At 43.8% G+C, this 21,662-nt stretch overlaps 1 protein-coding gene across 4 annotated transcripts in view; it reads left to right on the top strand.

Annotated features, from left to right (window-relative positions):
* Positions 1 to 21,662, top strand: part of ENOX1 (ecto-NOX disulfide-thiol exchanger 1) — a 610,579-nt gene that overhangs the window by 511,343 nt on the left and 77,574 nt on the right. For all 4 annotated transcript variants that reach the window (XM_059995963.1, XM_059995964.1, XM_059995965.1 and 1 more), the window contains one exon: positions 2,917 to 3,101. In XM_059995963.1, coding sequence (XP_059851946.1) covers positions 2,917 to 3,101 — 185 coding nt within the window. The remainder of the gene's footprint in view (positions 1 to 2,916; positions 3,102 to 21,662) is intronic.

Consider the following 21,662-nt stretch of genomic DNA (forward strand, 5'->3'; position numbering starts at 1 on the left):
GCACAGGCTCCGGACGCACAGGCTCAGCGGCCATGGCTCACGGGCCCAGCCGCTCCGCGGCATGCAGGATCTTCCCGGACCGGGGCACAAACCCATGTGCCCTGCATCGGCAGGCAGACTCTCAACCACTGCGCCACCAGGGAAGCCCCGTTTCCGATTTTATGTCAGTCCCTGAAAACTGTAAAATTGGCAGTTCCTCTGTTTTGCACACACATATACACCAAATAAAATTTCCTTTATTCATCCTCTTCAGCCTCCAGTTCATTCCACGCACCATTGCCAGACCAGTCTTCCTGAATCCCCGATTTCATCACGTCCTTCTGCCGCCTGGGCACCTTCAGTGGCTCTCAGTTGGCCTCCCCATTTGACCGTACCTCTCCAGCCTGACTTCTGAACCTCCATCCTCTCTCATCACCCGGCGTGGCTCAGCTTTCTCTCACTGCTTCCAGACAGACTCTTGCCTTTTGGTCAAGCTTCTCTGCTTCCTGCCCCAAGTATTCTATCTTCAGTTCTCATCTCTGGGCTTTGCTTCTGCTCTTGCCCCTGAGTGAGGTGCCCTTCCCCAGTTCTTGGGCTTTCACCCTTCAAAGCCCTCTTTTTTTTTTCTTTAAGTAATTTATTTATTTTTGCTGTGTTGCATCTTCGTTTTTGTGCGAGGGCTTTCTCTAGTTGCGGCAAGCGGGGGCCACTCTTCATCGCGGTGCACGGGCCTCTCACTGTCACGGCCTCTCTTGTTGCGGAGCACAGGCTCCAGACGCGCAGGCTCAGTAGTTGTGGTGCACGGGCCCAGTTGCTCCGTGGCATGTGGGATCCTCCCAGACCAGGGCTCAAACCCGTGTCCCCTGCATTAGCAGGCAGATTCTCAACCACTGCGCCCCCAGGGAAGCCCCAAAGCCCTCTTTTATTAATCCAGTCTGCCTTTTCCTTTCTCTTCTCTGAATCCCTGTAGGATGGATTCTCTTGCAATAAACCTTGACACTAAGTTAGTCACTTGTTTATTTATCCAACCAACATTTATTGAGTGCCTACTATATGCCAGGCATCAGGCTCTTCTCTCTTGCTTTGAGTGTGTTCCTTTCAAACGTGTTGGTTTCTATTATATTTCAAGCTCCTTGAGAGAAGAGACATACTCTGTCTCCTTGTCTTGTGATCCAAGATGCGCAGACAGGCTCGGGCATGGAGTACATATGCAGTAACTGTTTGTCGACTAATTGATCCCTGATGGTTTGAGGTAGGGAATTTTCTGGTTAATTGCATGTTCTATTTGATTAGTATTTCAGTGTGTACTACACATAATCATTTTGCAAAGTAGAATACCATAAAACACTCAACTATAAAACTACTGTTAACGTCATTTGATGGTTGATATTTAAGGAGAGAACTCACTGGGGTTTCAGAGCACCTCCGTACAGATCTGTCACCATCGCACGGTAATGTGTGGGTGGAACATCTGAGAGGCCGTCCTCGATTTGGCTCTGGGATTGGTATTGGATATGGTGTGGGGTGCGGAAATGATCCTGGACCAAGAACCTGCTGGCCAGGGACTCCATGCCATGCCCTTACCAACCGGAAGTTACTTCTTTAAAGAAGCTTCTGATAAGAAGCTTTTAAAATATCTTCACCTTTCTCTTGCTTACAAAAGTAGAGAATGGATTTTCTGAAGGAAAATCCATTGTGGGCCCATGCACCACAACTACTGAGCCTGCGCGTCTGGAGCCTGTGCTCTGCAACAAGAGAGGCCGTGACAGGGGGAAGAAAGCATGGGAAACTGGTGAGAAAGTAGAGGGGGAGCATTTGTAGTTCTTTTCAAACAGTCTGGTAAGAACTAAACTCTTCTGGCTGGCAGAATAGCCCAGTGACAGGGAGCAGGGACTCTGGAGCCCAACCTGGGTTTGAAGGCTGTTGATGCTACTCTCTTTGTGGGATCAGACAAGTCCTCTAACTTCCATGAGCTTCACTTTCTCATCTGTAAAGAGGGGGTGGTTAAGAGCAGCACCCACATCAGAGGCTTGATGGGGGGATGACGTGAGTTAGTTCATGGCCCAGCGTCTATTGTACAGAGAGTGCTTAGGAAGCTATTGTGATTACTGCAGAGACCACCAAGCAGTAAGCTGGAAACGAGGGAAGGGAGTCGCCGTCCTCAATTTTGTTTTGAACCATTCACTCTGTTCTATTCCATTTCAGTTGTTTTCGGAGCCTTGAGATGCGTAAGACCCTGAATTAAGTGTCTCGGTTTCTCAGTCAGGTGGAGATGTGAGTGAGCTCTGAATTTGCACATAGAGAATTTCAGGTTTCAGGAGGGAGTATTAGGGTAGGAATCTGTTGGTGAAACAGATGGAACCAGGTCAGCATTCTGATAGGAGTCAGAGGGAACTAACTAACTGACTGACTCATGCAGTCAGTCTGACCCGGCAGTAGAGCAGGAAGGAACAGTGTGTGTGTGGATCAATCCCCAGCTCCCCTGGGCGGCTGCGGCTGCGTGCCTCCATTGGGGGGCCGCTGATAATTTGAAAGAAAGTGGCCCTCCAAGGAGCTAAGCCGTCCTGCCTTCCTGCCCAAAGGGAAAGGGCAGCCACGAGGTAGATAACGACGATTGCCTGGAGTTCTGAGCACTCTCATCACCTAGCAACACGGATCAGTTTCTGAGAGGGAGCCTAGGTCGGGGAAGAGATCAAGAGACAAGAATTTGGAAGGAGTCAGTCCTGTGCACACAGTCATACATAAGATGGGACAAAGAGAATAGCGAAAAATTCCCAAAGAAGCAATGCTCACCAGCTGCAAAATAAAGCACCCCAGGGTAGCTCATTTGGGTTTGGTACAAACGTTAAGAATCCGGTTTAGAATCCCTTTCGCACTGAAGGCTGTCCATCTAAGCGAGAAGGTCACTCACTTGAACTCATTCTGTTTGCCCCTCAGCCCTGGCCGCACAGGCCTACGCGCTTAAAGAAGAGAACGACAGCCTCCGGTGGCAGCTGGACGCCTACAGGAACGAAGTGGAGCTGCTGAAGCAGGAGAAGGAGCAGCTGTTTCGAACGGAAGAAAACCTGACCAAGGACCAGCAGGTGCAGTTCCTGCAGCAGACCATGCAAGGCATGCAACAGGTACCTGCGCCCGCATTGGTGTCTTTGTTCTCGAGAGAAAGGGATGTGCCTACGCAGTGGCGGCTGTTTGCTGGGAAAGGTGGAGGAGAAAAAAGAACAGCAGAAAAGCTGAGTGGCTAGGTCAGGAAAGTGCTGATGACCGTGGAAGGGGAGGGTCAGGGGAGAAGCCACGCTAAAGAAACAGGTTGAAGCGCTACACCCTCGAAGTGGGAAGCAAAGGAAGAGAATCTAGGAGTTTGAAAGCTCCGTACATAAAATTTAGCCTCATGGCAAAAGGTCAGAAAATCCTTGCCAGTTGTGACCCCAGTGTTCTGTAATCTTAGAACTTCTCAAGTTAAAAGCAGGCAGACCGATTTCTACAAAAGCGTGGCGAGTCTGTTTTTGAGATCGATGAATACGTAAACTGTGTTATTTCCATTTCTCTTGGACGATACTTAGGATGTAGACCGGTTCTCTGAACACACTGTGTATTTCAGAAATGTTTGTTGATGGGATGGATGAAGCACTAAAATTTGGGGCGATAGGTAACTTCAGAAACAGGCCAGCATCTCTGCTTTTGTTAAAGATCGACAGGCTTCATCCTGGCACACTCAAGTTAAAGCTGGGTCTTTCCAGCTCATGGAAGAAAGAGATAGAAGCTGTGGGCTTTGGAGGAAGCAGAAGGAACGTGGACTGTGGGAAATGAGGGCTTGAAGGGGTGGGAAAAAACTGGGCACTGGCAGCAGAGGGTAGAATCAAAGAGTCATAGCTGGGTTTATATCTGAAAACATTGATTGATATGTGATACTCTTACGGTGTGTGAGTTATCTTAGAATAACATAGCCTAAATTATCACCACACATGGTTATTTGTACTACTCCTCTGAGTATATAAATCTAACCACTCCTTTCTGGAAGAAAAGATTGTTTTCTATAAACAAGGAAAATATAAGCAAGATGATGGGCAATTATACAGTGAGTAGGATAATTTTTTCGAATTCCCCCACCAATATTGACTGCTCTCTAAGAGCAGGAGCCTGAATTGCCTACAAAAGTGTCTCGATGATTAGAGGTAACTGCTGCTAAAACCTCCGCCAAGCAGGGAAAAAATAATTGAGAGGAAGCGATGTAAAAAAGCATGGATCGGGATACAAACAAGGTAATGACCAAGTCACAGAAATTCTGTCTTAAACATCTCCTGCCATTTAAAAGCAATTTTGGCGTCTTGGCTTTGAGTCCTAACTCGCTGATGCTCACAGTGTGTGTTAGACAAATCAGCGAGATTCAGAGGTCAGACCCAGCCAGAAAAGTGTCATTACAGGCGGGGCTCAGGCCCCCCGCACTTGGAAATCGGTGTTAACAGCTGCTGCGGGGAGCTCCCGGGGCTTGTCCATCTGTCCGCACGTTGGGGGTGAGTGGCGCCCTTGCCAGGAGGAGGAGCGTCCGCCGTCTCTCATACCTCATGCGTCGGGCCCTCTTTTCCTCCAGGAAAGATGACTCTGGTTGCATGAAAAGTTGATATAAACCTTTAAGCTGTATATATAAGTCCATGCCAGTCTCTCACTTCGTCCCAGCTGACCCTCCCCCTCCCCGTGTCCTCAAGTCCATTCTCAACGTCTGCGTCTTTATACTACCAAATGTAAAATAGATAGCTAGTGGGAAGCAGCTGCATAGCACAGGGAGATCAGCTCGGTGCTTTGTGACTGCCTAGAGGGGTGGGATAGGGAGGGTGGGAGGGAGACGCAAGAGGGAGGGGATATGGGGACATATGTATATGTATAGCTGATTCCCTTTGTTATACAGCAGAAACTAACACAGCATTGTAAAGCAATTATACTCCGATAAAGATGTTATTAAAAAAAAAACCTTTAAACTGGTTGAAGATTCAAATCTGAAAGAAGTCAGGATGCGAGGGTGAGCTAGCCAATCAGGAAGAAGCATGCGGGGTGTCAGCGCCCCGTCCCAGTCCCCACTGGAGCCCCCCGCTGTGCATCCCCTCGGAGCTCCAGCCCCTTAAAGGAGCAGTTCCGTTCTCGCGGCTTCTCATACATTTGCAGAATCTCCTTGTCCATAGGAAATGTGCTTTACTGTGTTTGTTTTGTTTGGGTGGGAATTTTGTTTGGGGGTTTGTTTTGGTTTGTTCTGGTTTGGTTTAAACCGCAGAAAGTTATTGTCTCACAGCTCTGGACCTAGAAGTGCAAGAGCAGGGTGCTGGTAGGGCTGGTCCCTCTGTGGGCGGCGAGGGAGCGTCTGCTCCGGACTTTCCCCTTTCCTCCTCAGGTTTGCTGGCGAGCTTTGTCCTTCCTGGGCTTGTAGACGCATCAGCCTGCTTTCTGCCTTCGTCTTCAGATGGCCTTCTCCCCGCGTGTGTGCCTGTGTCCCAATTTCCCCTTCTTATAAGGTCACAATTTGTATAGGATTAAGGGGCCCACACTATTCCAGTATGACCTCATCTTAACTAATGACATCTGCCGTGACCCTGTTTCCAAATAAGCTTGCATTCTGAAGTACAGGCTTTAGAACATCACCATATAAATTTGGGGGAACACAATTCAATATTTGTCGAATGGAGGAACAAATGGACAAAGGCACAGAGGCAAGAACTCACCTGGTGCCTCTGGGGAGCTCTGGGTTGTTTAGGATTCTTGGATCATAAAGGGCAGGGCAGGGTGTGGGGAGAGGTGATGCCCTAGGGGTCCGCATAGCACCTCCTTAGCACGCAGAAAGCACTAGTGCAAAGGCAGCAGTTATGATTTCCATTTTCACTAGTCGTTAGCTGGATGCATGGCGATCACTGTGGCAACACATCTTTAATATAGTTTTTAAATATATGTGCTTATCTAAGAGTCATCTTTCTACCTTACCCGCTTTGAGTGAATCCCCACAACTTGCCAGTTCGAGCCCCACTGCAAAGAATTCTCCTGACTTTAAAACCCACCCTCAATCTGCCCTCTGTCCACTTTATAAGTCAGAAAAGCATCGTCTCCCAGGCAAGTCAACAGATAGAGGAGAGGGCTGGTCTCTCATAGGTCATTGCTTTAGCACTCCATATAGGGGAAATTATTTCTGCAACAAATAAGAATATAAACAGTCTTAACAGCCTTAAGACTAGCATAAAATTTTTAGAACTGCCTTCAAGTTTAGCCAAAAAGTTTCTAACCTTTCTTCTTTTCATCCCTGAAGCATATGTTCACTGACTTCCCATGGTTTCTCATGAGTTCATGGAGGAAACTTTAAGGGCAGGGTTCTGAAAAATGAAAGAGCCTCGGGTGACTTTGTCTGGTTGTTTCTTAGCCTCCCCTTGCCTTGCATGTGAGTCACAATTTAATATTAGAGGTTTCACACGAAAGGAAATAATAGCTTGTATCCATGGTAACATGGTAGCCTTAACCTGATCTGAAGCTGGCAACAGAGTTAACCTGTCTCTGCCACAGGGAGAGTCAGGTTGCAGGCTTTCGTTTATATCTTTAGGTATCCAAGACAAGCATGCCCGTATTTGAAATTTTTATTTACCTTCAGGTTACCACACGGAATTATTTTCTTAGGTCGATCGAGGTAAAATGTACACACAATAAAAATACTCTCGTGAGGGTTCTGTGAGTTTTGACAAATTCATACAGTCATGTAACCATCGCGACCACAATCAATATATAAAATAATTCCATCACCGCCCCCCAGAGTTCCCTTATGCCCCTTTTTAGTCCACCCCACTCCCAGCAATCCCTGATTTGTTTTCTACCCTCATGGTTCTGCCTTTTCAGGAAAGTCATATAAGTGGAATCGTACTGTGTACAACCTCTTGAGCCTGGCTTCTGTCACTCAGCATAACGAATTTGGGATTCGTCTGTGTTGCTGTATGTGTCTGTCATTCGTTCTTTTTATGCTGAATGGCATTCCATGGTAAGGAAGGGCCATGCTTTGTTTATCTAGTCACCAGTTAATGGACATTTGGGTGGTTTCCTGTTTGAGGCCAATATGAATGAATCTGCTCTAAACATTCACTTACAGGCTCTTTGTTTGGACATAATTTTTCATCTCCCTTGGGTAAATACCTAGGAGTAGGATTGCTGGGTCATATGGTAAGTGTGTTTGACATTTTAAGAAAATGCTAAACTGTTTTCCAAAGTGTCTTCCCGTTGTGCTTTCCCGAGGGTTTACATGAGAATTACAGTTGTTCTGTGTCCTTATCAGCCAGCACTTGGAATGGCCAGTTGGTTTCTGTTTTATTTTACTCTGTCTTTTTTAGCCGCTATAATACGCGTATATTAGTATCTCGTTATGGTTTTAACCACACCTGAATTTAAACAGGATCTGTATTTTTATTCACGAGGATAAGTCAGTATGTCATATTTCTAAATAACCAACTTAAAAATCAGAATTCTTTTTGAAGCCATGTGTAAATCATGTTGATAGGACTGGTAAATAGTTAGATGATAAGAGGATAGCATTATAAGCTGCTGGTTATAAAACTGTGAGTGACTAATGATAATTATGTCAGAAGGGTCCCAGCTGATGCTGTTTAATGCTGTTAGCAAATGTCATCTGAAGACCAGCTGTCTTAGGCCAGTAAACCATTAGCCCACGTAGAACTCTCTAACTCTCTTGGCTTGCCATTATTAAAGACCAGGGCTAGTCAGCTGTCTTGACAGTTTTCAGCAAGGGAGACCAGGAAAAAAAATTGGGGGAAAGAGGACTATTACGACCAACACCATTTTAGAAATTAAGTAATTGGTTTTTTTCCCTTATGCTCAAAGAGGAGTAGATGTGGGATTCTCTGTTTGTGTATTACAAAAGCTAATCTAGACTAATTTTATAGAAGAGGACAGAGAAATACAATAATGTTGCTTTCTTAAAATACAAAGTAACCCCAGCTAGTTTTGCCAAAAGTTGGTCAAGGATTGGTCTTTGGGATATATATTAAGAAATAAATGAAAGTGTGTTGAAATGAGAACATCAGTGAGTGCATCTATCTGACCACTTAAGGAAAGTTAAGCATCTCTTGTGAAATCTCCTTTAAACGATTCAGTTGCTTAGTAAGTACATTTTTAGAGATAGTGAAAAGTTTGTGTTCGATTCCCCTCCTGATTTCATATGTAATGAAGTCTCACGTGTACATGTCAAAGTCAGGATCATTATTATGGCAGCAGGAGTCATATCAAGGATTGCGATGATGATGGCTGTGCTGGAGATGGTGACTGTGGCGGGGATGGTGACTGTGGTGGGGATGCTGGCTCTGCTGGGGGTGGTGGTGGTTTTGATCATCAGAAAACTTTAGGGCAAGACAGGTAAAATGAACTTACCCAAGACAACTTTAGATAATTTCTTCTTAATTTCTGAAAAAAAGCATGTCCCTTAAAAATTTTGAAAATCCTAGAAAGGCCAGCAGCCCACTGCTCCCAGTGGCCTTCACAGGTGATGCTACAAAGAACTGGGGTGCGGGCTTCCCTGGTGGTGCAGTGGTTGAGAGTCCGCCTGCCGATGCAGGGGACACGGGTTCATGCCCCAGTCCGGGAAGATCCCACATGCCGCGGAGCGGCTGGGCCCGTGAGCCATGGCCGCTGAGCCTGCGCATCCGGAGCCTGTGCTCCGCAATGGGAGAGGCCACAACAGTGAGAGGCCCACGTACCACAAACAAAAAAACAACAACAAACATAGAACTTAGGCGAGGTGCTGCAGACAGATAACATGGATAAATGCAACAGGGGTCTCCATTCTCTTGATAACTGTTCACTTGTCATTTCTGTTTTCATTTTCTTTCTGAAATGCCCAGCAGTCATATAAGGGACCTACGAGGCTGATGCTCTGTGCCCATTGTCCTTTTTCTCATATTATCTGTTTAAACTTTATCTTTTATCCTTTCCACTGAAGTTTCTATTTGATAATTGTGTTATTTTATTTGCAAATGTTATTTCTGTTCTTTGTTTACTGTCTTTTCACACAGTCTTATTTTTTGGTTGCAGTATCTTCTCAAATCTTTTTGAGAATACTAATTAGAATTTTTTAATTCTTATTGTTCCTGAATCATTTCTATTTATTCCAGGACTGGTTGTTTGGTTTCTGTGTCTCCGTCAGTCTCTTTCATGCTCCAGGTTCCTTCTCACGTGAGGTAATGTGTGGTAGCCTGTTTGTATCGGGGATGAAGGGCTGGGGTCACTTTTCTAGGACTCCGTGTGGCTTACTGATGGCTGAGTCCAGGTCACCTCCACAGCTGAGTCTTTCTCCTGCCCGGTGGCTCACTGACTGGCAGACTTCATTTTGAGGAGATTTGGGAATTGCACAAAGGCCAGGGTCTGTCCTACACTAAGAACTCCATGGAATTCCCTTCCCATTCGCTCTGCTCTTTTAAGTTTAATCACTGACAGACATTTTAATTGCCTGTGGAGGAAGGAAAAAGCAAAAGCAAACACACATGGACCAGGTCTGACATTTTGAACAAGAACCTGTTTCGGGGGCTTTTAGCTTAATCCAGTTGTTGAATGAATCCTTGGTTAGCATGGTGCCCGGGGAGGGGGTGGGGGAAGAATATTACATGTTATTCCGGCTTTCCAGAAACAAGGGAAGGGAAGAACAGTGAGCACATTTTCTGAATGTCTAAGAGACAGGAACATAGGAACTTAAGGCAGAATATTTTGGAATATAGGCACTTCAGACTGAAGAAGCAGATCCGCAAATTAGAGGGGTTTAAGGGTGGAGAAAAGGAAGGTAAATAGTCTGGAAAAGGTGACAGGAAGAGGCTGCAGTATGTAATAACAAGAGAGAAGTTGGATTTTTAAGTGGGTTCTTTAAAAATTTGACACAGGGGTGCTTCCCTGGTGGCACAGTGGTTAAGAATCCACCTGACAATGCAGGGGACACGGGTTTGAGCCCTGGTCTGGGAAGATCCCACATGCCGTGGAGCAACTAAGCCCGTGCGCCACAACTAGTGAGCCTGCGCTCTAGAGCCCGCAAGCCACAGCTGCTGAGCCCGCGTGCCACAACTACTGAAGCCCACGCACCTAGAGCCCATGCTCCGCAACAAGAGAAGCCACAGCAATGAGAAGCCCACGCACCGCAATGAAGAGTAGCCCCCGCTCTCCGCAACTAGAGAAAGCCTGCACACAGCAACAAAGACCCAGCCCAGCCAAAAATAAATAAATAAATAAATGTATTAAAAAAAAAGGTTCAAAAAATAAATGTATGCATAAAGACATATTCACACACATATCTGGAATTTTTACGAGCTGTGGCTGCAGAGACATAATCCATGTTTACTTTATTTCAACTTACCCAGATGAAGTTTCTTTCTTTCTGAATAGAAAACAACTCACAAGGCATTTCCCACATTCATGTTAAAAGTCTTTGATATTTTGCTAGAATCAGAACAATCATAAAAACATGTACGTCTCTCAGATGTGGCTTTACATAGGTTCCAGGGCAGGATATCAGGGTTCACAACGCTGCTTAATTTGGGGTGTACCGTGGTTGTCCTTCCTTAACTACCCCAGAGTTTGTCATTTCCTTTTCTACCTGTTCTTCAACCAGTGCCTTGGGATGATGCATTCTAACAGCAGCCTGCGTGACGGTGATGATAGTATTTAGAATTCGGTGCCCTTCCCTCTGGCTGCTAAACGCCAGCTGTCTCGGTGGCAGCACGTGCATTTTCTGACATTTGCAGATCACCCTCCCTGACACTTCTCAGAATGTCTGTACCCACTGCAGTGTGAGACTCTTGAAGGGGTGGTTGGGGACATTTGGAACGAGACACAGTAACCGGTGCTCCGGTTCTTGGCTCAGGGCTTCACATTGCAAAGCCCAACCCGTTTGAAATGATCGCACCTGACATCTGCTTAGGGGCTTAGGAGTTACTAAGGCACATTCCCATTTGACTCCAGACAAGATACAAAGGACTAAAAGTGAAGCTCACGGAGAGGAAACCGCCCTGAGTTTTTAGCAGTTTCAAACAAGGGAGGACCATGGGCATCTTGCCGTTTTCACTGGACAGAGAGAGACCTTCAGATAAGGAAGGAGATACTCTGCCTTCATGGACGTGAGCGGCACCGAGCTTCTGCCCAAGAAAATGAAAACACCAAAGCAGTAGGAGGGAGAGAGTGTCCAGCTTGGCTGTTTTCTGCACAACTGTGTACAAATCAGCCTCTCTGAACCTCAGGTTCTGCATCTGGAGAATGGACCCTGCCAGCCTCGGTCAGCATTCGTGGCCGTAAAATGAGGTCACCTATGTGAACGCATTTGGAAAAGCTGTTCTGCAAATGCAAACTGCAATCGCCACATTCCTGGGGCCAACGTGAAGACACCTAGAGGTTTAAGAGTAGGCTCAGGACTTGCAGAGTAAGTCTGGACAAATCCAGAGCTGAGGTTCCTGACCCTGGGGTGGCCAGTGCTGTTGCCTCTCCGCCCCTTACAGCTGGAGGACCTGCTCGCCCCAGCTTACTCTCAAAAACTTCTTCCTTACTCCACTCCGTGCTCACATCTCAGGAGTATGAGCTTATCCCGGCTTCTCAGGTAGAACTCGAGACCCGGAGATGACGGGTGACTTGCCCAGGGTCCAGCATGGTCGCGGTAGAGTCAGATTTCCAACCCAGGCCTGCCTGACCACGGCCCCTGCATTCCCTCTGTCACCCCGTAACTCCCCACAGTGGACCAGGTGGAGAAGTGGGGCTTCAGGACCACAGTGACCAGGGGAGCAGGACATGGGGAAGCTCTACCCTTCCGGCGCTCCTCGCTTGCGAGAAATATTTTTGGCAAAAACCCATTGCCTCTTTTCTGACTCTGTCACAGCCCTTAATGTGGTTTTTACGTTAGCAGAGTAAGAGCTAGCAAGAAGAAAGTAACACACACGTGGCTTTTATTTATTAAATTTGAACTGTGAAAAGAAATCTCTTCACTTCTGGGACGAGAAAGAGAAGCCCTAATAAAGTTTAATTCTGGCAGGCTTCAGCTCACCATCAGAGCTCCTGCTCTGCCCGTAATTAACTTGATCATCAAATGCATCCTAATTAGTAATCGTCTCTTCTGAAAGCAATGAGGTTAGCAGATGAACGCATGTGGGAGCCAGGGGTAGAAATAATGGCATTGCCCTGCAGACCATTAAAATTGCTTGGCTTCTACCTTTTTTCGTTTTCCCCAGTGTCTGCAGTAGGAAATATGGACCCTTGGGGGATTTGCAGCCATTCCCAGGATAAAGGAACTTGGCTTTTCCCGCACACTGTCAGCCATAGTTGGTGGATGACCTTTGAATGACCCTCCCCTCCACCACCTCTTTTAGAAATTGCCTCCAGGCCAAGAGTACCAGCTTTCTAGTGAAACGGATCTTTTCTTGAACGCAGCAAATCAAAATGGGCTTTGGCCGCAGACACGTACTGTTTGGCCATTGTCGTATCTCCCTCCAGCCACGGACCCTAAAATGAATCCTTGTGTTCTGGCCTTGACTCCGTTTCTCTATAGTCTAACCATGCAAAGAAGCGGCCTCATCCACGCCGAAACCCTGAACCCGGATGCACACATGGCCGCCTGTGTATAGCAGGTGTCACGCTCCCAGCCAGACTGATGTAATTATCCATCATCTCCAGTTGGGCTGCGGTTGCGAGGGAGTCGTGCTCCGGGGCTTTCTCCGTGCAGCTGGTTAGGAGAGGAAACATGAGGATTAGGAAAAGCAGCCCATTTCCTTCTCATCAGAAATGAAGGCTGTGAAGAGAAAACAGGGAGAAGTGTAGGGGGGGTGAAAGAATACAACATGGAAACAAAGAGGAAGGAGAAGAATGACTCAGAGGGAGAAGAATCCTCTTTATCTGAGTAAGAGAATAAACAGAGAGGCTGAGAAGCGTAGGTGGGAGCTGCAGTTTTTCTGGGTCCAGGTTTGTTGTTTTGATTTTTGTTTTATTTTTCTTCATACAAAAGAGTATATGCTCAATGCAAAAACACTTGGAAACCTAAAAGAAGCATATAAAAGGAAACACATCATTCAGAGTGTCACTACCCAGATATAACTGTGGTTAACATTTACATATATTCTTTCAGTCTCCTTTTTTCTTTGCACATAAACATGTAGTGTTATCAGTTTTAAAGATCAACCAATGGGCTAGCCAGACATAGTCAGTTAACGTTTCTGGACTTGTAACCAAAGAGTGGAATTGGGAATTCAGTACCAGAATGTTAGATGGTTAGTTAAAGACTAACTTTTCTCCTCTGTTTAACAAAGCACCCTGAATAGTCATCAAGGGAAGCTTAAACAAATTCATTGCCCAATCTGGTGCTCACTTTATAGACCACCCACTTCACTCAGTTGATCACTGAAAAGACCCTACCTCATGAAGTTCTTAACTTGATGCGACTCCCTCAGTTTGGTAATTACCTCTCCAGCTTTGGTGCTTTCTGTTTCATCTCTGTATCTCGCGCTCGCTCTCTCTCTCTCTCTCTCTCTCTCTCTCTCTCTCTCACACACACACACACACACACACACACACACACACACACACGCACGCACGCACTAAGTAAATGGCCACAGCAGCTTTATTTTCTGGAAGTAATTGGGGAAGATAAAAAAGGAGAAAGTATATTTGAACTCTGGTTATAGGTTTCCAAGGAAGGGGCATTACAAATGGTGCTTATAAATGAAAGACGAGCAAAATGACACTCCACACCTTTATTATCACCTTTTTCTTCTTTCGTTTGTTTTGTAGTTTATTGTAATTACATCTGTAAGTTATTCTGCTGTCCCCCATGCATACACATTCCATTTTTTATGTCCTCCACCACACCACCACTTTAATTTATTTTAAGCCGGGTATCACTCAGGCATTCCGGTCAGAAGGCTTTCATTGGCAAGCACCGGCACTCTCATTCACGGTATTAGAGAAATATGTTTTCGCCCGTGATTTGCATTTTATCTTAAGTCATTTCCTGAACCAGTGCATTACACATTTTTCAATCATTTAAATACAGAGAGGGACTCTGCAATTTTGTCCTTCACTAATTCTCTGTGCATCTTGTTTTCTTTTCTCCTGGGTTTATATTTCTTCCCTAGGGGTTTGTATTTCTTCAGTGCTACTCACAATTTATTTCAGGAAGATCTTGGTAATGACCTAACTGTAAAGTCCATAAAAAAGCTGTTGTGCTGAGTTTCTTTTTACAATATAATTTCCCCAGGTACTCCTTCCGTTTATCATTTAGGGAGAAGGAGAAAAGAGGTGGTTGTGATGTGGTTTCACCGCTCGACATCGGGTAACATGAGCTCACGTAGATTTCTGAGAGTGGCCAGGTCACTTAAGGAGCACTCCGAGGTCCGACCTTTCCCTCATGGGTCCTTGGATCTTAGTTGATTCGTCAGGTCTTTTCAGTCTGCTTTTCTGCCCAGCTGGTGATTGATGTGCTTAATTTTAAGTCCACGATTTGCTGGACATTTCTCATGGTCCACCCACAGTATAAAAAGCAAGGTAGAATGTGACGATAATGGGAATTCTGCTTTACATATAAAATTTGGACTGGAGATGGGCTCAATTTCACCACTATCTTGACCTCAAGAGAACTGCAGAATACAGACTGCTGAAGCTAGGAGGGGCATTGGTGAGCCCCTAGACCAGCCCACTTATTTCCTGATTTTAATCAAATAGAGTTTAAGTCACTGAGCTAAGCCGCACCACCACCCCCGCAACCTCCCTTCTCACCTCCGCTGCTCATGGCTCCTGATTCCTGGTCCTTGGCTCCTTCCTGGGCCTCCACATGCTTGCATTCTGAGACTCTTTTCCTTTTACATTCATTTATATAGATCTCCTAGCCCCCTGAAAACTGAGGTGAGACACAGGGGCTATGATTTCCCCCCAGCATGTTAAATAACTGTTAGTTTCTTTTTTCTTCTGATATTGGAGTAGAGACTAATTCTGGCACCTAAGGCCAGTCTTTCATGGCTAATTTAGTCATTTATAGCCAACAGCTCTCTGAATAAACAGATGAAGAAAAGAACAAATTGTTGAGTCGCCACACGTTTTATTCTCAGCTATTGAAAACTGTAAACCATCTTCCCTCATTCTTTTTTTTTTTAAGAATTGATTGATTGGCTACGTTGGGTCTTCGTTGCTGCGCTCGGGCCTTCTCCAGTTGCGGCGAGCGGGGGCCGCTCTTTGTTGCGGCGCGCGGGCTTCTCATTGCTGTGGCTTCTCTTGTTGCGGAGCATGGGCTGTAGAGCCCAGACTCAGTAGTTGTGACTCACGGGCTTAGTTGCTCCGCGGCATGTGGGATCTTCCCGGACCAGGGCTCGAACCCGTGTTCCCTGCATTGGCAGGCGGATTCTTAACCACTGCACCACCAGGGAAGCCCCAACTTCCCTCATTCATAATCTCTGCTGCTCTTCCTACTCATGCCTGAATACATAATAATCTCATCTCATTGATTGAATAGAACCAGATTTCTGACAAATCTTTGTTGAAGTGTAAGGATTGATGGAGCCCTTCTGTCTTTAGGGGTCATGAATGCTCTCTGCTGGTATTAGATGCTAAGGGGCTTATTAGTCACTGATGTCATCTGGTGTGGCCCCAGGGCTATGAAAGAATGACTACAGCCTTGGGAAATAAGCTGTTTTGTTTTTACTTACGCTGAGTGTGTGTACGTGCAGTCACAAATGTTTCTGTTCAGACAATGTTTTCTACTATCCAAATGCTTTAAGAGCCTTGCATCCTGGGAGTTGACATTTTTGTCACATTTATCAAGGAACCAAAGCTTAGAAAGAGTAGTAAGAAGACTCCAAACCAGGCAATAGAGTACTTAAAATTTCTTCCTGATTGTTTTTCCTAATCTTTTGAAAGTGAGATTACATCACACGTTGATACTTAAAGGACAGTGGCAACATGCCAAGCCTACTTTGAATGAAAGACCCTAGGAGATGTCAGGGAGTGAGGACATTTTTCTAAGCAGCTCTGCCGTTCCCTTCCTCTTGCTGTTCCTGCCGATGTTTGCAGTTGATGAAGCATTTACATAGCACTCAGCTCCTATACTCTTGATTGGCAGGACCTGTACAGAAAACTGTACTTTTCAAATATATGTGGGACATTTACAAAAATTAATCCCATACTAGACCTTAAGACAAGTCTCAACAAATTTCAAAGGGGTGATAATATTTTCTGATCACAATAAAATTGTTAGAAATCAATGTCAGAAAAGATAACTAAAATAAATTCTATATACTTAGAAATTTTAAAACACACATCTAAATCCACAGGTCTAAAAAGAAATCAGAGTTTTAATTTTAAAATAGTTGGAAGTAGTTGATTATTAAAATACAGCGTATTAAAACTTGTGGGATGCAGCTAAAACAGAACCTAGAGGAAAAATTTTAAATTTTTAAATGTCTGTTTAAGGAAAGAAGAAAACTGGAAACAGGAATGAGCATCCAACTCTTATTACAAAAAAAATAAATAAACACAAAGAAGGAAAGATAAATAAAAATAAGGATAGACATTACTAAAATAACAAAGAGTCATACATTAGAGAAGATCAACAAAGCCAAATGTTGCTATTTGAAAAGACTAATAGAATGGAAAAATTTGGCAACACTGATCATAAAGAGAATAACTTAATAAACGATGTTTTAAAAGAAAGTGAGTTATAACTATAGATGTAACAGAGATTGAAGAACTATGAAAAAATCAGGAATAGTTTTACTACAAAGTTTTAAACTCAGGTGATATAAACAAATTCCTAAAGGAAGAAAAGAAAACCTTATCAAAATTAAATCAGGAAAAAATTGAAAGCCTGGATGATCTCATAAAAAAATTGGAGTTAGAAGCTTAAAATCTTACATCAAAGCAACAGATCCAAAATGGATTTACTGGAAGGTTCTACCAAACATTCAAGGAAGATTATGCCAATCTTTTGCAAAATTGTTCAGAGAATAGAAAAGGAGGAAACGCCTCCCAACTAACTCATAAGGCTAGTGTACCTAGTACACTTGATATCAAAACAGGACAAAGGCAGTAAAAAAGAGGGGTGGAAATTACAGGTCAGTCTCACTTATGAACATAGATTTAAAATTCCTTTTTAAAAGCTAATTTAATCTGGTATTTTATAAACCACCAAACTGGATTTATTCCAGGAATGCAAGGTTGGTTCAATGTTGCAGAAGTCTATTAATATGATACATCCCATTAACAGGTTAAACCCAAATAATACAATCTTTTTAATAGCCACTGAATATCCGTTCATAATATGAAACTACAAAAAAAAATGAAGATTGTAACAACTTGGAATAAAAGAAAACTTTCATATCTTGTTAAAGATTATCCACAGTGAACTCAGTGGCAAAACAGGTGGTTTTCTTTAAACTTCCCAAAGTAATTCTCACATAATCCTTCTTAATCCTGATATAATCACTTGGACTAGAATATAACTGCTTTATGTCACTTACTTGTATCATGATTTACATTTTCAAATTATCATCAGGAAGTAAAAATCACTGCTATATAGAGTCTATTGGCAGTCCCTAAAAATGTGGTCTCCGTATTCTTTCTTTTGGAAAAAAATGAAAGTCATCAACACTAATCTTGGTATTGATTTCCCTATTTCTAGAATGCACACGTAACTAGCTGTGTATCACACAAGGAGATCTTTCCTGTGCCATCATTGTTAGAAGCTGGCCTTTCAACTGACTTCAGCAAAACCTGTGATTGAAATTTTCATTAAAAGGACATGGGTAGCCTTGCCACATGTAATGTTGAATTGCATGCAATCACTGATCTCAAGTTGAGGGATTGCTAAGGCTGGAGGAACACATCATCACGGGGTAGATATTAAGTGTAGAGCTACAGCTTTAATTTCTCTTACTTTTTATACCTTGGGACCCTTTTTTGCTGTTATCATTCATGGCCATGCTGACACAATTTATTGTAAAGGGTCTGAGCGATTCAGCTCACTTCTTTAGTGCTTCCTATGTTTAATGTTGCAGAAGCAGAGAAGATCGGTTTAAAATGGTAATTTTCTGTCTGCATCCTTGAGATCTATGCAAAATGGGTGGTGCTCTATTTTATTTTACCCAATGGATCTCAGCCCCAGATATTAAGAATAGGTGGCACATTTCACAATGGCAGTCAGTCTCTGTTGAGCTTTTCTCTTGCAGCTGCTGCTACTGTTGCTGCGGTTTTGTTTTTTTCCTTAAAGACAGTCTGCAGTTCAGGGACTGGGCAAACCTGAGATAGTCCAGAGGCTAAGTAACTGCCACGGAGACCACCTGCAGGTGGTTAAAGCCCCTCAGGGAGACTGTCCTTATCTGGTGAGGCCTTCACCTGTCTCCCCAGGGCTCGGCTCTGGAACAGGGAACAGGTGAAACTTGGAGACCTCCACGAGGTTCTGGTTACTCTGAGACTCCTAATGAGGGGTCCCAGACCAGCCCCAGTGTATTAAAATAACGTGGAGACTTCAGGGAACGAGCAGACATCCTCTGCCTCACACCTTCTCTGTGACAGACGAGTGTGCCCATTATTTGCAAACCTTGTTGCAGAGTCACTAAAGATTCAAAGCACTCAGTTCAGGGACCGTTCTCCTCTCCTCACCCTGCCCCTAGATGTCTGAGTCTCCTAGCCATAAAAAAGTCAACTTGCGCTAACAAAGGAAAATTGGGAATATTGTTATTGAATTAGCTTCACTCAAGTTCTACCATTAATCAAGAGTTGGGCAACATAGGTGATGACCCATGTCCATCCTTAGTCAGACATCTGTGGCTGATGTAGAGAGAGAACTTTCAGCTGTATTTTCTCTCTTCATTTACATGTTAGATCATTACAACTTTCTCACCAATTAGGATTCAACTAAAAGCTCTCAAAACCACGTTCTTACTCTGTAACCATTAAGTCAAAAGCCGCTTTCCTAAAACTGCAGTCAAGGTGGTCACTGATGATGGTAGTATCTGTTACTGATGCCAGAGAGAGCATGGTTTGGCTCTCCACGGGCTGAACTGAATTAGCCCCAGATCACTTTGCATAAGCCAACTCCAAAGATGGCCACGGGATTTTGGTCACAAGTCACCCATAAAGGGTTTTCTAGCTATAAGCTCTGATCGTGACTGTGTTATAAACCCTGCAGAAAACGAACAAATCTCTTTTGGCCTTTGGGGCACAATGCAAGACCCAGCTGTGCAATTAGGTTCTTGTTTGAAGTAAATGGGCCAACCTGGCTGGAAAGCATGTTAATATTTTAAATTTCTACATTAACAGCTGTACATGCGCCCAGAGGCTGGGGTGATGACCACCTTATATAACTGCCAAAAAAAAGTGACAAGAATAAATAAATCCCAGCAAATTGGATTATCATTTGCAGTGGAATTGCCAGCAGAGGCAACAGAAGGAATATCACTGATTTATATTCCTACTTCAGCAACACATTTGACACCTTCTCTTGGGAATTGCATGAATGGTGTTAATTCAAGTTGGCTGGCCCTGTGTTTTGAAAATTGGCTGAAGGAGGACGACCAGCATGGCCAGGATGGGACTGAACAACAGACCTTCCGCTATGAATATTAATCCCCAGGAGTGCCCACTCATGTAAGGCCCGCTCACTTGACCTTAGTCTGTCCATTTTTGCAAAGAGGATAGTAACAGCCCTTTCATTTAACTTAGTACCCTTTGCCATTAAGGAGGCTCACATATTAATGGATGTTCTTTAGTCTCATAATATCCCACTCATGAGTATTGTCATCTTTATTTAACATGTGAGGAAAGTGAAAAACAGGAAGTTGAAACGACACTGCAAATTACACTATTAAAAAGAAAAGCATCTGAAGAAGAGAAAATAGGTTTTTGAGTCTTCTAAGCCACTTTTGCATCTTCTTTTCCTGCGTTCAGTAAGCAAGACATTAATTGATGTGTTGCTTTGCAAATGATAAATCATTCCTCATGAGAAAGTTGTGAGGGAAAGAGGAGACCAGAGCAGTAAAGTGGCTTGTTTGAGGTCACACAGCAAGTCAGCAATAGAGCTAACCATGTTAACCTTGAAACAATGACCTGGGGCTTATTTTTTTTGCCTTTTCTCCAATCCTTGGCTGCATTTCTTTTCATAATAATGTTGCCTTATTGGGGTATAGTGTATCGTGATAAGTAACTCCATTGGATTATACAAATGCCAAAGGGTATCTTGTCTTTTACACAAGGCCCTCCCAGGAGGATATCCAAGTAAAGGAAATGGTCTCTAAAACCAAGTCTGATGACACATTTCTCCCCTCCCAAGGTCATTATCTCCTCTCCTGCCCAGACACTGGGCTGCGTGCCAGGGGTGTGCCTAGTGTAACTTGACACTCCGAGGGGGTCCTTTTTTAAACATCCTCCTCTGCTACAGGACAAAATTATTTTCAGTAATAATCATGAAATGAAACAAGTAATAATAGTGGCCAAGAAAGAAATACAGTGAAATTTTTCTTATATTGAATTTCACATATAATTATGCCTGTAAAAAAATTTTTAAGTAAAATAGTACAATGTAAGGAAAAAATCACAACTCTCTATTAAATAATTTTTTTAACCCACCTAACAGTTTGCACTTTGATCTTTTGATTATAGTTAATATATTACAGTCTGTAAATAATTGTCCAGTAAATACATGAATCTTAACAAACCCAAATGCAAAAGACACAATTTAGGCAACTACTAATAGTACCACTGATTTGGTAACATTTTCTTGATCTGTCCTTTAGTTTTAAGGCAAACAGTCAACAGTTTTGAAAGAACTCATTTCAACTTGTAAAATATAAAAATTCAGTATAAATATGTAACATAAGAACTAAAATTTGCACTCAACAAAAATAATACAACTCATGGTTCTCACCATGTTTCACTGTTTCAAATTTGAGACATAAAAATTCTTGAAGAGGTCCTGTGGAATGAAGTAGCTCAGTTCTAGCTCTCAGTCTTTGCGATAACTGTGCCACCATTGTTTATTTCGAATCTGCTGTAGAAATGTAAGAATACATGTAGTGCTACAGGGATTGGAGACACTGTGTCTGAGACAAGCTCAAAATCCAAAAACTGGGTGTAGCTGAGTCCCATGTGAGCATATGGGGGTGGGGGAGGGGGAGGGTGGGAGCAGACTGTGATACTGACATTTTCCAAATTCGTTTCTACATTGAGTATGTTTATTAAAGGGTAAGAAGTGAAACTGCTCATTTGAAGCTTGCCCATGTATATTGACTCTTATCAGTAACCGCAGCAATTGGTTAGGCTTTAGATCAACAAAGGATTTTATCACTGATTATGTTAGAATTGCTGGTGCACGCTGATAATCAGTGGATGGACCTTCATTTAGTTTGATTACCATTAAGTTTTGTGCAGTTGCACCTGCTTATTTCCTGCCCCGAGGTTGACAGCTCCCAGAGCCCCGCCCTTGGAGTCCTTCCACTGCCTGCAGACTTAGGCCTCCAGATCTGCACCTCAGTGGTTACCTGCGTTACCCAATTCTCGGTCACTCTTGAAGTCTTACATTTATCGCTTCTGCTTCCCTTCGGGAATTTTGCACAGCTCACGGAATTCAGGGATTCTTCCCTTACCCTGCAGCGGGGGAAACACCAGTGTTAGGGGCCAGCCTCGGAGAACCTGGAAACATTCCAGCTCCAAAC

The sequence above is a fragment of the Delphinus delphis genome, chromosome 18 (genome assembly GCF_949987515.2).
Source record: "Delphinus delphis chromosome 18, mDelDel1.2, whole genome shotgun sequence".
NCBI lineage: Eukaryota > Metazoa > Chordata > Mammalia > Artiodactyla > Delphinidae > Delphinus > Delphinus delphis.